Here is a 15,797-nt window from a genome sequence, read left to right as displayed (position 1 = left end):
TTGAAACCAGAAAAGGTTAGAGAAGGGGGAGGGAAGCAGACAGATTTTATGCTCTGGTGACAAATGAGATTGCTATTTGTTGGAACCTTTCTCAAAGCAGAGTGAGGTCTGTCTGCCAGGAGGGGCAGACATGCTTATTATCAAATGAAAGGGGGAAATCAGAAAGTGAACCCAGGTTAAGACAATGAATACAGGATAATAGAGAATGGCCTTTCCAGGCAGGGGCTGGAAATGAGGTAGCTCAAGGGGAGAAGTGTGAAAATGCTTCTGAGAAATAAAAGATGCTGTGCAAACACGGGCTGTGCTGGTGTCGCATCTGCCAGGCCCCCGGGAGGGGGGAGAACAGACTGAGGTTTTCAACCTTTGGAAATCCAACAGTTTGTTTCCTACGGGGCCTTTTAAAATACATATATATCATCCTATTTACCATTCTGAAAATATGCATTTGGAACCTCCACATCTTTGGATAACTAGGTAACTATTTAAGGCTGGGGTTTGTACACAGGGTTCCTAAGGGAAGGACAGTAAATGTCTGAGTGCTGGCGGTGGGGGAGGGGAGGGACTGCAAGCAGAACTGAGCTGGACTGTGGGGAGCTGCTGGAGAGGGGGACCAGTGTCCCCACTGCTACCCATCAGCTCTGTGACCTCAGCAAGTTGCTCCACCCCGTTCCTCAGTTACCTCAATGGTAAATGAGGGTAATAATAATAATAATAATAATAATAATAATAATAATAACACTTTCCTGACTGCACTGCTGTGAGGGCTACATGAAGATCCTATAAAATGCTTAGACCAGTGTCAGATGTCAAGTAGCACCTCAAATGTCAGCTGCCATTATTCCTAGACCTGCGCACAGACAGCCATGCAGTGCTCGGAGCAAGTGGAATGAGTACTTCGTGTGGGTAGTGGGGGGGGCGCTGCGGGAGAGGGCCCCGTGAGCCCAGTGAAGGTGCCGGGAGGACTGTGATACACAGGAACAGGCAGTGGGGTGGCTGGGCAGGACACAGCAGCAAGCCCTGAAGCACGGTGCTGCAGGCGAGGGGCGGTGCCGGCGAGCGGTGGGATCTGACGCATTGTGACAGGGATGGAAGGCTGTCTTGAAGCAGGGCCTATGGGTCCAGGGTGAAAGGTAGAATGCTGTACAAGGCAGAGACCTCAGAGCATTTCTGAGTAGCTCCACAGCACCTAATACAGTGCTGTTTGAAATGAGTGTTCAAGTGACAATTCTATTTTCACAGACCTAGGGTGGAAGCCTCCCCAAACTTGATCCCTTGAGTGAGAAATGCCTCTACCCATCAGATCAACAGTGGAAAGAATTTCAGTTTGAAATGTGGGAAGATTTTAGAAAGCCCTTGACTATTCTAAGACAGTCCACAGGCTTAGGCCTGCCCCCTTCCAATTCCTGGCCACCCAGAAGAGAGGCAAGGGAGACAGGCTCCGGCCAGGCCCCGTAGCCCCAGGCCCAAGGCACACCAAATTCTCAGGATTACCATGACCTGAAGCACAAGGACCCCATGCGGACCTAGGGCCCTGGTCAGCAGTACAACAAGTCTCCTTCCCTTCCTCAATCTCCTCCCCAACCCCACCTGCAGCCCTGCAGCTGAGGGGTCACCCTTGGGCCCAGCAGCTACCCCTCCCCTGAGAACCTCTCCCTAGCTCCCCACATAAACCCCCGACTTACTTCTTCAGCCACTCCACGATGTCCTCAGCTGTGGATCCGTAGTTATCATACTGGAACAGAAAGCGCCCTTTCCTGTGAAACATGGATAGACAAGGTGGCTAAGCCAGGGGCACAAACAGCAGCAGACGGGGTGTGAGCTCCAAAGGGAAGCAGGGGACTTACTCAAAATAGCAGATGGTGGGGTAGCCGTGCACGTTGTACTCCTCCCTGATGTTTTCAAATTCGGAAGGGTAGATGTTCATCCCAGCCAGCACCTAGGAGAAGAGAGACTGGTCCAAACCCTGCCCCTTCATCTTGTCCATGCACACCTGGCCAGGTGTCCCACCAGAAAAGCACATATGGGACAAAGCCTCACAGACTGATGTGCAGCCAAGGCTGGGTGGGAATAACGACAGAGCACTCTAGAAGGTCAGACTTTGGGGCCTGTGTGCTGCACTCCCTACGCCTGCCCACAGGAAGGACGTCTGCAGTGGAAGTAACATTCTGAGGCCGAGGATCTACCAAGTGCAACAAGGCCTCAAGTGGGGCCACGGTTGCCCAGTACATTGTATTCTTCCCTGCCCACATCAATTCAGGCTGTGCCCTTCCACGTTATGGAAATAAATGGTGGTTGGATGCTACCAAGCCTCTGTACAGGTCCTCAGTCTGTCCACCCAGGCTTCATGCACAACGTTCTCGGACCTCACAGCTCAGAGGCAGCAGCCAAAGGACTGTGTGGTCCTCAAGGCAGCACAGAAGAAATGGTGTGTGCAGGCTGCCTGTCTGCCTCTCTCCCCACAGACCTCACCATGCCTCTCCCAGTACTCTCCTCCTATCTGTGACCGGCACTCTCAGTCTGAACAAGTTCTAGTTCTGGGGCTCCACATGGCCCACACCCCTGAGCCGGAAAGAATTTCAGAGTCAGGCTGTAATCCCAGCTTGCGGGGAGGCTGAGGCAGGAGGATCACAAGTTCCAGCTCAGCCTGGGCAACCTTGTGAGAATTTCAGTGTTACCGATCCATGGCTAAATACCAAGAACCACTCAGAATTCAGTGTCCCCTGAGATTCCGCTTTTCCTGTAGCATGTACCTTCTTCTCTAGGGATGGATCAGACACCAGCTCTCAATCTCTTCTCACAAAAGGACATTGCTAGAATGACCAGACTCAGATAGGCAGCTCCACAGAACAGAGGCCATGAACTTCAGGGGAAAGGAAGTTCCAAAGAGACAACTGCAGTGACAACAGCAGAGGGAAACAGCCAGGGAGGTGGAATTTCACCCTTTCCCATATGGAAGGGAATAAGGCAAGAAAGCCAGGAAGACAGTGGTTCTGGGGGATGGTGGGCTTGATCTAGAAGACCGCTTACACTAGGGTTATAGGACCCTAGGGAAGTCACGCACTTACTGAGGCTCCTTGTGTGGAAAATGCGCGGATGAGGTGGTCATCGGGTTCTCAAGAGCAGGAATGAGACAATCTATGTCAAAGATTTTGGCAGGTAAGTGGTGCTCAGGGTGACTGTCAAGGTCATTACTTCTGGCAAGATCTTCCTGGTAATGGGAACTTGGTGTGCCTTTGGCCTTTCCATCCCTAGAGGCATCTGAACCTGTCTTTTTAAACCTAGCACAATCCATGGCATACAACAGGCACATAGTAAATGCTTGCTAAATCATACCCCCGCAACATACACCCCAGCCCAATGCGGGCTGCCACAAAGGATCTAAGAAGAATAAGCCTGACAGGGAACTCATTAGAAGCCCTGGAGTCCTCTAAAAGCCATTCTGCTCATTTCCCAGATTGAGTCAGCCTGTTCCAGTAAAATTTGTCTACTTAAAAGTTCTCTTTTTCTGTCTAATTGATCTCCCTAGCGTCAGTGCACATTCACCAAAAGATTAATCGTGCATCCTCCCCTTTCATTACATCACTGCACAAAACCTTCCAGCTCCACGGAATACAGGCTTAAATCCAGCTCTGCATTCAGCCCATATGGTCCCTATCTCATTTGTGAATCCTTTTTTCTAACAAAGCTTATAAGCATACACCTGTTACGGTCTAGTTTTTTATTCTCTGGGGAAGGAGACAGTGTGAGAATTCTACATAGGAAGGAAGCGGGACTGTCTGCCTTCTTAGGCACCTTGAGGAGGGCAGTGGCAGCACCATCCTGCAGCGGCCAGGGGCATGGGCTCAGGACTCCTGGGCAGAAGTCCTACCACCCCACCTGGCAGACTCATTTCCTTGCCTCTCTGTACCTCCGTTTCCTTATCTGCAGCCACCTTGCATGCTTAGAGTGAAGTTGAAATGAGACAATATAAGTAGCTAGAGCACTCAGCATGAATTAGCTATTTTTATTAATAGTACTTAGATGCTAATTCTGTACACAGTTCCAGAACACGCACTGTGCCTGCCTAGTCCCCACTTAGTGCCTTCTGTCCCTGTGCTAAGGATGCCTGTTCCCTACCACTGGGCAATCACTGAAGGTTCATCCATCTCATTCATCCTTTAAGCCAAGAAAATCAAATCTCACCTCCCTGGGAAGCCTTTCCAAATCACCTTTGTTCGGGGAAGCTCTTAATTTGAGTATCTGTTGTACCTTGGTGCCATTGTGGGGGCACTGATTAGTTAAAAAGATAGACATTTTTTGAACGAGTATCTACAAATACTTTTTGGGGACTGGAGTTTTTGAAATTAAATGAGGTAAAACACCTGGTCTCAGTCTAAGGCGAAGATAAGGCCACATTTTCTTAATAGAGTGTGTGTGTGTGTGCGCGCGCGCGCGCGCGTGTGTGTGTGTGTGTGTGTGTATATACTGGATGAGCCAGGAATAATCCACTCCAGGTGGAAGCTGCACATGGGTCCCTGCTCAGAAGGGGACCAGGATTCCAGACACTGCAGGAGGGGAAATGACGGTGGCAAGACAAAGCAAGAGGTGGCCCAAGAAGTGGAACACACTTCTGTCTACCTCGACTGTGGGACACACAGAAAGGGGAAGAAAGAAGGCCCAGTGAGTTAGCCTGCTCACTTAGGAAAAGACTTTAACTGCCTTTGGTCTCGGGGCTCCATACAGGAGGTGATGGAGAGCTCCCAAGGTCTGGGAAGACAGCAACAACAACCCAGCTGCATTTTTTAGAAGCACAGTCATTCTTTGGTACCAGTGGGGGACTGGTTCAAGGACCTCCATCCATACCAAAATCCTCAGATGCTCAAGTCTCTTACATAAAATGGAACAGTATTTGCACATAGCCTATGTTCATTCTCCTATATAATTTTTATATTACCTTACTACATAATTAAATGCTATGTAAATAATGCTGCGATACTGCATTGTTTAGAGAATAATGACAAGAAAAAAGTCTGTGCATGTTCAGTAGAGACACAATTTTTTCCCCAAATATTTCTGATCCTCAGCTCAGATACATAACCCAAGAACATGCAGGGCTGGCTACATAAAGGACAGGTTAAGCGGGAAAGGTTGTGGGTTGGACGGATAAGTCATCAGCCTTTGACAACCACCTAGTGTGGCTAAGCGGCCTGACCCAGGATGGTGGGCAGGTGCAAGATGAAAGCTTGACAGAAGAGTGTTTTTGGCAGTACGAGGGATTAAAACCAGGGTCTTTGCACTGAGCCAGCTCCCCACCCCCAAATAGCCTGGGTGATTCAGAAAAGGTCCTGAAGGGAAGTTGGATGTCCATAAAATGGAAAGATGCTGAGTGTTATTTTAGACATTCCACATCTGGGACAGAGGGGGAAAATCCAGACAGATGTCAAACAAGCTGTTGGACATGTGGTATTGGAACTTAGGGGAAGGACTACTGCTATATTTTGCTGAAGCTATTGATGTAGATGATGGATATAGACCGAGGGACAGAGTGTAGCAAGACAAGGAGAGTAGTGGCGGTCCATGTTCCAGGTACTGAAAAAAACAGAAAGCAGAGCCTGGGGAGACGCCCCATCAGTGAGTGGGAGGACAGTAGGGTTGGCATTACCACCGTCATCTCCCAGATGGGGCAATGGAGGCTCCAAGACTGAGCAGCCTGCCCAAACCCCAGCCAGTTAGCAAGAGCCAGCACCAGAGCCTGATCCGTGCAAATCTGTCACCACAACCACTCCGTCTGTGTTTGCACCCAGGCTGGCATGTCATGGCCCAGGCTGAAACAAGTGACTGGGCAAAGCTCAGGGGCACGATGTGGACATGGGTGGGAAGAGGAGAGACATGGGGTGGGGCTTGTCCTCCCAGCTGCTGACACAGGAGCAGCTCGGCTGCTGCCGCGGATATCAATTAGCAAGCAGGAGGGAGGACAGACGCCGATGACTCACCAGACCTCAATGACAGCCAAAAAAGGGCAGATCTGAGTTTGGAAAATGGCAAAGGCTGCTCATCCTGACCTGGCCTGGCTTCCTTCTCAATGACATTAGCAGGTTGGAAACTTCCCAAGAAATCTGTAGAAGAGGAAGAGTTCTGACCACCCACAGCCAGCCAAAAAGGATACAGAGATGACCAAGATGAAGAGGAGAGAAGAGGCCGTAAGCCAGGTGGATGTCAGCAGCAGCCCACCTGTTAGCCCCACCATGTTCTGTGTGTGCAGACAGAAAGTAATCAACCCCTGTGGTCGCCCAGCCCCTCAGTCCTGGCTCTGGTGTGTGGAGAGCTGCTGTTGAACCATGAACCCTGGCCTTTGGAACCCTCCACATAGGTGGTACCTGTGGTGGCTGGGGCTCTTCACACTTAAAACCAAGTGGGAAAGTGAAACAAAACAAACCCCAAGCAAGAAAACATAGTCAAGGAAACATGAGCTTTTACAACACAGATGCCTCCAGCAGGGGTAACTAATACAACATCATAGCTAGGCTTGCCTGGGAACCTAGTCTTGTAACATGCTGAGTCTTGTGACATCATCATGGGACAGGAAGGGGCATCTTCTACACTTCTAGACCAGGGCTCACATAGAAGCAGGTACCTGCTCTTCAGGACTAAGCTTGTGAAAGCCTGGTGTGAGCCTACGGTCAAAGGGAAGATCCTGCACCACGTGCACTCTTCTCACTATATCTCTGTCCTTGACAACTAATGCTCTGGATTCCATTAAGAGGTGGAAAGGTCACATAAATATACAGCTTAAAATAAAACACCTCTAGGAGTGATATGGCACATGGCAGGTACTGGGCACCTCCTGCGCCTGGCCTTGTGCTCTGCTCTGAAGAAATAGACACACCCTGAACACGGCTCTTATGCCCTTGCACTTCACAGAGCATGATTAGCATCAAATGGTGCACAAAAAGCGGTGAGGAGCAGAAGCAAATATGGATGGACCCAGCCATGCAGGGCAGAGTCAAGTTTTGTGGCAGCACGGGAGGCAGTCTGGAGGAGCAGGAGGTCTGAGCTGGGCAACACACGTAGCACCAGTAGGGACTAAGTGGCCCATGAAGTGCACATGCCTGGCATCCAGTGCCCCAGTGCTGGCACAGCTGGCCAGGACAGTCTGCAGTCTGACCTGGGGCCAGAGCTGTTTATTTAGCAGCCCCACAGAGTATGCAAGTAGAGATGAGCAGTTTTCTTAAGCATACACATGGGCACAGGAAGGGAGAACAGGGTGGGTAATTAAGTCTTTTCTCCAGGCTAAATAGTCTTAAAATATGATATCTACTGAGGCCCCAAAATGTGCAGTGAAACTTCCCCAGACTGATGTGTGTGTACCCCAAGGCCACATGTCTCCAGGCAAGCTACTAAGAATTCATTAGTGAGCACCAAGCAGGGCCTCGGTGTCGCCCCAGAACGAGGTCAGGAGAGAAAGCATCAGTTCTTCTCAAACCAACTTGCAGCTGGTGAATGGGGCCAGCTGCATGTGCAGATGCTGCCACTTGGACTTAGTAAGTTGACTCTGAGTTAATCATCACTTAATGTGATCCATAAAGATCATGATGCAGTTTCAAGCTCGGGTCTCCCTTAATGGGACTTGTGCTGGCCCCACCGATAGCTCCTCTCATAACTTCCCACGAGCGGCATATGGATGTTTCTACACTCCCTAGAAGATCCACTAAAACAGAACAAAACAAAACGCTTCTGCTACTCATGGTAAGTGCTATAATAGACAAGAATACACCAAAAAGAATTCAAAACAAGATCTCCAAAAGCCATCTGTACAGCCATGTTCATAGCATTATTGACAAAAGCCAAGACTTGGAAGCAACCCAAATGGTCACTGACAGATGAATGGATAAAGAAAATGTGGTACATCTACTGTATACAGTGGAATATTACTCAGCTTTGAAAATAAGGGAAATTCTGCCACATGCTACAAGATAGATGAACATTGAAGATATCATGCTAAGCAAAATAAGCTAGCTGCAAAAGGTCAAATATTGTATAATTCCATTCATATTAGGGATCTAAAATAGTCAAAATTATAGAAACAATGGTAGAAAGGTATTTATTAAGGCTGGGCATGGGAAGTAAAAGGGAGTTTATGTTTAATGGGTTTAGAATCTTTGTTTTGCAAGATGAAAAAGTCCTGGAGGTCTGTTTCAGAGCAATATAAACACATTTGACATTACTGAACTGTACACATAAATATAGCTAAGATGGTCAGTGTAATGGTATAGTTCTTGCCACAAGAAAACAATGGTCAAGTAACACCCCTGCGGGGTAGGGGAACGCAGGATGGCAGGGAGCACCCGGGGGCGGGGGGTGAGGGAGCGGTGTCTCAGTCTCTCTAGGTGAGGCCTAACTGCCTCTCCCACCTCTGAGGGGCCGTGGCCACCCCTCTCTGCACCGTCCTGGTTGCACTGACTCTCAGAAGGCCTGTTTCCTTGTCAGCCCCTCTTCCTCCTCCTGTTGCCTAGGACACACTGTGTCTCCTCTCTGTCCTTCTCTCCCTCGCTCCTTCAGAGACTGCCTGCATTCTCGCCTCTCCTGACTCCTGGCTCGTCTTACTTTTCTCTCTTCTGCTTTCTGCCATCTTTCCTAGACTACAGGCACACAGAGCCAGAGGAGCCTGGGTGGGACGTGGCCTCCAGTAGCCCACTGGGTGCTCATGGTCCACCCTCCGTATCACCGACCCTCCTCTTTGCCACTGGGCTCCTGGAGATGGGTTTAGCCCACTTTGGAACCCACCCCAGTAACTGCAGACCCCTGCTGCATGGCCTTCACCCTCCCTTCTGGGCAACACCATGAGTGTGGCTTGCTGGTTTTCTGACTATTTAATCACTGGCCTCAGCAGGCTCCAGGCTCTCCTGGTCTCAGAAACTCTGTGGCATTAGTTCTGGACTTCACAGAGAACTGGCCTGTGAGTCACATGTAAGTAAAACTATGTCTCCAAAGCCATCAGGCAGCAGGGCCAGTCTCCTCACCATTGTAAAACCTGCCCGCCCCACTCTACCCCAGGGCCTTCTGTGTGGAGTCCAGCAGCTACCAGCTCTGCTGGTCTGTGGCGCCTCACTTACGAAGCGGCCTCGCAGCTGGGTCGCAGCCTTCTGGAAGTGTGGCATCATACTCTTGCACATACCGCACCCTGTCACAGGAAGGAGAAAAGCAAACCCAGTTACAGCGATCGCGGGGCCTTGGTGCTCTGCCCTTCTCCCTGCAGGATGTCCTCCCCTCAAAAACACATACCCCGGCTGTGAAACTCAGGATAGTCCCGGACCCTGGGAACACAAAAGGAGCAGGAGGCAGAGGTCCTGGCCCTCAAAGAGCTTATGGTCTTAATGGCATAAAACAGGGCAGAGCCCAGCAGTCCCTCTCTAAATGTTAGACCAAATAAGCAAAGGTGACACAAACGGCAAGAGTGGAGCCCAGAATAACTCGGTTTGCTGCTGAGCTCCACAGGAAGGCAGGGGCCAGGACAGTGTCAGGAAAGCCGCGTCCTGTGTGCACAGCTAAACGCTGCTCCTCACCACCCAGTCAGGGGCTATACCAGAACTAGAATCTAATGCCCCTAGGAAGCAAGGCTGGTGACCAAAGACACGAAGACTTTTGAAACATGCATGCCTCTTTTCTCTTGCATTAACAAGGATAATTAAGCAATGAGTAGAGGCAGGTCAGGCGTAAACGCTGCTGGCTCTGGCCAGTGGGAGCACAGTGCGGGGGCTTGGGGCACGGTCACTAACCTTTCAGAGACTCGCCAATAGCCTCCTCTCTGGGCCCCCGCTTGCTCTGGCAGGGGAGATGGGCTGGACTCGACTACCCCGGCCTCTGCCAGCCCTGACTTCAGAGCATCCTGTGGTGGCTTTGGCTCCTGTCCTCACTGCGTTATCCACACGGCCATACTCCTCCCCTGCCAGCCCTGGAGAACTCGGGGCCAGGCTGGCTAGGCCCCAAATATCCACAGGGACCTCACTTTCAACTCATCCCATCCCATGATTAAAATCCAACTAAAGCAGGACATGTTTCTGTAGAACCCACTGGACATGAGAAACAGTGTCCCCAGCTGCCAGGAATTGTGACATGCCGGGCTGTCATGCTTTCTGACAGCTGCTGTGCTGCAAAACAGGTTTTGAGATGACACGGAAAGCCACAAAAACCAAAGTTGCCTGAGATATGTCAGGCTGGGTCTCATCTGAACTGGGAAAGCAGGGCCAGGGCCCGTGTGGCCCCCTGAGGCAGAAAGCAACGCTGAGAAGTGGGAGGAGATGGTGTGTTCTCCTGGGCCACCAGGACCTAGTCCCCAGCACCAAGCTTATGGGCAAGATGCAGAGGCAGGAGACTTTGACAAACCATGCCCACAGCCCCTCCCAACATTCCTGCCCGACACTCAGATGTATGCACACATGCACCTGCATACAAAAGCCTGGGCTCCAGTTCCTGTCCTTAGTCAGGCTTCCACTTGGGGAGAAGCAGGAAGGCAGGAGCTGCTGTGAAGTAGGGCCAGTGTGAGCCACAGCACCCACTCCTGGAGCCAGTTGCCAAGATGGGGACAGCACTAGTGGCACAGCGGAAGGAACACGGTGCCTGTCAGGGGATACTGTTCACAAAGGAGAATGGGAACAGGGACAAGCACAGTGGCCACACTCAGGCGGACGCCTGTGGTAGGGAAGAGAAGATTGCTCTCATCTCCCCTTGACCCACGCTGGCTATGGACCCTGGAGAGTGACCTGGACTGTCTGAGCTGCAGTGTCCCTGTCCATGAAGCGGAGACAGCACCTGTCCCCCAGGGGTTATGCAGGTCTGGCCCTCAGCAGGTGTCACTCAGTGCCTGGGAGTCACAAGGTCTTCAAGTCAGCCTCCCATCTCCAGGGTGAGGAAAGGCCACAGGGGGACAGGAGGCCATTCCTGGGGTAATAAGGGTGCACATGTCACGCTTCCTCTTTACTCAGCGACTTGAGTGTGACACTGAGGGTCCAGGCAAACACCAGGAGTTAGCTGACCACCTGTCCCCTTAGGTGTAGCCTCTCTTCCAGCTCTGCCCATGTGCACCCTACAGCAACACTGCTCTCCCCTCTTCGCCAAACAGGTGACAGCCAGCTGTCCCCAAGAGTGAAGGCCAGCAGTTCTGGGTGAAGAAGTGATTGGGGGGAAGAGATGATGGAAGAGTAATAGAAAGCTACAGGCCAAGCCAGTTTCCAGTTTAACTTTACCAAAAATAGAGCTGGGATTGTGATTCTTATCTCAGTTTATCTCTTAGCAGATTCACCTCGGAGGCAGGGGAAGAGGTAAGACTAATTATCACTCTCAAAGCACCTGAGTCAGAGCCGGCAGCCTTTTCATTTTCTCATTAATTCAGTGAACAAACATTTACTGAATAAGCACCTCGGTCCTGGGGACCCAGATTCCTTGTCACCACAAAAGATTTCCATTGCCTCTGGGTTCATTCACCCCACATGTAATCAGAGAATCAGAATCCCAGCAGACTTCCCAGGTAGGGAATTGCTGTGTATCCCAGGAGTAAGCCGAATTATGAGGTCGCAAAGGCTGAATTGGACCAGTATAATGAAAGCATGAGTTTGTTTCATTGCAAACGCATACATAACAAAAGGAGTCTGTGGGTTCCTGGGACCTTGGAGGCCATCCAATGTAATCCTCCACTGAAAGCTTAACTTAGCAACATGGTGTTCTCTTCCCTCACCCACCACTAATGTGCTCTGTGACACCCACGAGGTTCCTAACTTCCCCTGGCCCAGCTTCCTATTATATAAAGATAATCACTATGCTTGCATCTCTGCAGCGATGAATAGGACAGGCACGCTGCCAGACAGCCTGGCGGGCGGGGACACATGGGACAAACATCAGGTGCAAACTGCTGGTGAACTGCTCTTTTAAAATGATTAAAGTCATTACTTGGAAACTTGCATAGTGACACCACTCTGCCTCGTGACACACCCTGCCTGTGTCACCGTGTCACTTCTCCAGTGGGTTTGGTCCTGAGGGTTCAAGAGAAACCAAAGGAGGCCCGACTCCCCCAAGCCGTGGAAGCAGGATGACTCCTGAGACAGGGGGGCTAACAAGAGCCCTCCAAGCAGAAAGGAAAAAAAGCAAAATGATCTAACACAACCATGAGGAAAATGAGTCAGGGTGAGAGTGCAGACCACGCCAGGCACAGTGGGATCTGCAGGAAGGAGGGCGCAGTGCCTCTGCCACAGGAAGGCATATCCTGGGCCTTCAAGGGGTCCTGGGAGCTAGCCTGTGGTCACGGCAATCAAGCTGCAGCCCCTAGGCATGCAGAACCACCAGAAGCCCCGCGGGAGCATGAGCCATGGGGCCTCATCGCCACGACTGGCATGGAGAGGGAGGGGCCTCCGCTTAAAGCGCCTCAGGCAGAGGGAATTGAGAAGAGCTTTCAAGTCAACAGGATCCTGGTGCCACACACCTGGGCACATCCACCTCCCACAGCCCCCGTCTTTCTCCCGCCTTCAGGTAGACAGGGACTCCTCCGGCTTTCCAAGGGGCTTGTGCCGTTCCCAGAGTCCCAGCTCCAAGGGCCTTACCAGCTTCTCACCTCTCTGGGTTGGGACCCAGAAGCCTGCAGGGTGGCTTGACAGTGAATACCTGAGGTTGTGTGTCTCACAACTAATCTGCTGTCATAGCTCAAAAGCAGCCAAGACACTGTGTCCACGTCTGGGCATGGCTGCATTCCAATAAAACTTAATTTACAAAACACAGGGGCCAGCCACGGGCCACAATTTGCTGACCCTTCCTTACAGGCTTATGAAGCTGTAGGCCTTATTCTTCCGTAAGACAGTGCAGAAACAAAAACAGTGTGCACAACATCTGGCAGAGTAGATGGCAGTGAGGTGAAGTACGGTTTTGTGTCAGCTTATTTACATATATATATATAATTATAATACTGGGCTGGAAAATATTTTAATTCTGTGAAAAAAGAACTTTATAAGTTTGGAAAAACCTTTGGAAGCCACTGTTCTGAGATAATCCTTCTCTTACAGGTGTGGGGACTGAGTCCCAGCAGACTGAGTCCCAGCTAAGTTCACCCAGCTCGAGGTCTCCAGCTGGAGCCAGAAGCCAGGTCTTCTGGCTGTCACCTCGACAACCCTTCTGCCCTTCCCCATGGGCTCTGGCCTCACACAAGGATGAAGTCCAAATCTCAGGGGCCCAGATCTCTCTGACCCTGTCCCAGGAGCCACTGCTGGAGGGACTGCCTCAGAGGCAAGCCGGGCCTGGGTTGAGAGGTTCGGGGTGCTCCTGGGGAGGGGACGAGCAGCACCACCACAGAGGGTGCACAAGACACCCAGGTGTGGTTCCAGGGCAGGAGGGACACGCGATTCTGTGGACCCACAGGAAGCAGGGGTGTGGGAAGGCGGAGCTACCTAGGCAGGGGGCCTGTGCTGTGTCTTGGCGCTCAGGGTGAAGAGAGCAGAAGGCTGGAGAGAACTGATGAGGACAGCAGAAGGAGGGAGCCAGATGGAAAGACTAAGAAGGCCAAGAGGCGCAGACAAAGCGATGAGCCTGGGGCTGGTTCCTATTTGTCCCCGCGCAACCTCGGTCACCCGCTTCCCATGGAGACCGAACAATGGACGTTGGCCAGAGAACATTCACTCACAGGGGGCATAAAACATCATGAGGAGCGGCTTCTCTTCCTTCTTCAGGAGTCGTCTGAAGTCCTGAGGCACAAAAGAGAGACAACAGCAGCAAGTCACACACTTGTCACACACAGCAATAATGGGACATGCCCTCTCTCTGCCCTGGTGCCAGTGTGGGGCAGCCACAAAGGTGAGCACCTCAGAAATACACAGGACACTGTCAGGATGCCAGGAGCTGGAAGAACCTTAGAGTGGATCTACTGTAGCAACCCTCAAATATCACAGAGGAGGAAACTGAGGCCCTGGGCTGGGGGGACAAATGGTGTTGCTGAGGCCACCTGGCGTGATGAAGTACCCAGGACCAGGCCACTGGCTTTGCTTTCAGCTCCAGATGAACAATAAAAGATGGCAAGAAGCTATTTTTGTTCCATAAAGTTGTTGAAAAGACAATTCCTTTGTGGGATTCAGGAGGGGTTTTGTTGTGGGGAGGTAGCTGTTTTCTTGTCTGCCAGCTTGGCCAGCTGGGGCACCTGCTTGCTGTGCTGTCAGGCTAAGTCCATGCCTGCTGCTCTCTCCCCAGCTCAGCCCTAACACCACTGTCACCATCCCCAGGTGCACTGTGCCCACAGAGCATAGGACGGGTCTGTCCACCTCCAGGAGGCCACAAGCCAGAAAGATCATATGTGTTTGTAAAACCTTTAGACCAGAGGCTGGCACACTGTTGGGCAGTATGTAACGGTTTGTTAAATAAGTACAAGAAATAGAAAAAGACAAATCGTCACAGCAACACTAATGTCAAGACTTAAGTGCAAACAGGGCAGGGACTCCTGACAGCCAGTAATGGATGAGCAAAAGTAAGTCCTTCCCAAACTGCAGTGAAGTTTTCACAGAAGAAAATGAGAGGTTTCCTCTTTTGAATAATAAGGAAAATAAGAGAAAATGTCAAAATGCAGTGTTTCTGGCATCGATGCAGTGTTTGATAAATCAATGATGGCACCCCACACAATGGAATACTACTGCAACGTTAAAAATGCTGGAGAGGAATAGTTAATGTCACAATAAGAGGGGTATGTTACATTAAGGGGGGGGATCAAAAAACAGCATATAAAAGTAATGATTTTTTTGTGAGTAAAAATAATCATGTATGCATTACCTTTAAAAGCCTGGAAGACCACAAAAATATCAGTGGGTACCTCTTAATGAAAATGCATGGGGTGATTTAGTTTTTCTTTTACAAATAAGCTACACTTTAAAAATTTCCAACAGGGATGTGTATTCCTTAATTTTTCTTCAGTTAGGTAGAAAAGATTGTAATTTTTTTCATTGGTTATCTAAAACATTCTACAATGAATCCTGACAAAGTTCACTCTAACTTACATAACTAGAGGCTTTAGCACTCATTTTAAAACACAGCACATTGCAAGGCTGAAGATGCAAGCCACAGAAACCATGCGTGTGTTCAAAGGGGATAGGGAAAAGAAACTTTTAAAGGTAAAACGAGAAGGATTATGTAAGTACTACATTTTATATCTACATGTCCCCCCAAAGCCTCCTACATTCATAGGTGGAGCTTTGAGGAGGTGACTGAATCATGGGGGAGTGATAATCAGTAGCAGATTGGTCTACTGAGAAGTTTATAGCTAAATGTGATGTTGGGAGGTGAAGCCTGGTCAGAGGAGGTGGGTCATGGGGGTGTGGTCTGAAAGAGTCTATCTCCTTCCTTCTTTATTCTTAACTTGCTTCTGGCCGCCATGCCATGAGCTGTTGCTCCTCTGCCATGCTACCCTGCCTTGGAGCCAGCTGATTATGGACTAAACCCTCTACAAACTGAGCCAAAATAAACCTTATTTCCTGTAGTTTTTTAGGTGTTGGGTGTTGTGTCTCACTCAAAATGACTAAGACAGCAAGTTATTGTGAAACACTAATGGTTGTATAACAAAGGTGCCAGGAGCAATACCCAGGGTGCTATCAGTCCAAGGTTAATAGTTATTGGACAATGTCTTTGCAGCAGTCCTTGTGCAAAGGCATAATTTGGAGGAGTCCCTGTGGTAGCTCTTATTAATGGAATACGTACATGAGATCCTTCCTTTGTAACCTCACAGGTTCATTATTATCATTATTTTTTTTGGTGAGGGCTTAGCATAACTGACTAATTTTGATTTTGACAACTTTCACACA

General features: G+C 50.1%; 1 protein-coding gene across 1 annotated transcript in view; it reads right to left on the bottom strand.

Moving 5' to 3' along the window:
* Window positions 1-15,797, bottom strand: part of Pdia5 (protein disulfide isomerase family A, member 5) — an 87,394-nt gene that overhangs the window by 32,724 nt on the left and 38,873 nt on the right. The window contains exons 7-10 of the mRNA XM_005386524.2: window positions 13,640-13,700; window positions 9,093-9,160; window positions 1,845-1,936; window positions 1,683-1,754 (exon numbers count right to left, since the gene is read on the bottom strand). Coding sequence (XP_005386581.1) covers window positions 1,683-1,754; window positions 1,845-1,936; window positions 9,093-9,160; window positions 13,640-13,700 — 293 coding nt within the window. The remainder of the gene's footprint in view (window positions 1-1,682; window positions 1,755-1,844; window positions 1,937-9,092; window positions 9,161-13,639; window positions 13,701-15,797) is intronic.

The sequence above is a fragment of the Chinchilla lanigera genome, unplaced genomic scaffold, assembly GCF_000276665.1.
Source record: "Chinchilla lanigera isolate Chin_1 unplaced genomic scaffold, ChiLan1.0 scaffold00026, whole genome shotgun sequence".
NCBI lineage: Eukaryota > Metazoa > Chordata > Mammalia > Rodentia > Chinchillidae > Chinchilla > Chinchilla lanigera.
Note: the sequence above shows the minus strand (reverse complement) of the source record. Positions and strands in the feature narration are given on the sequence as shown.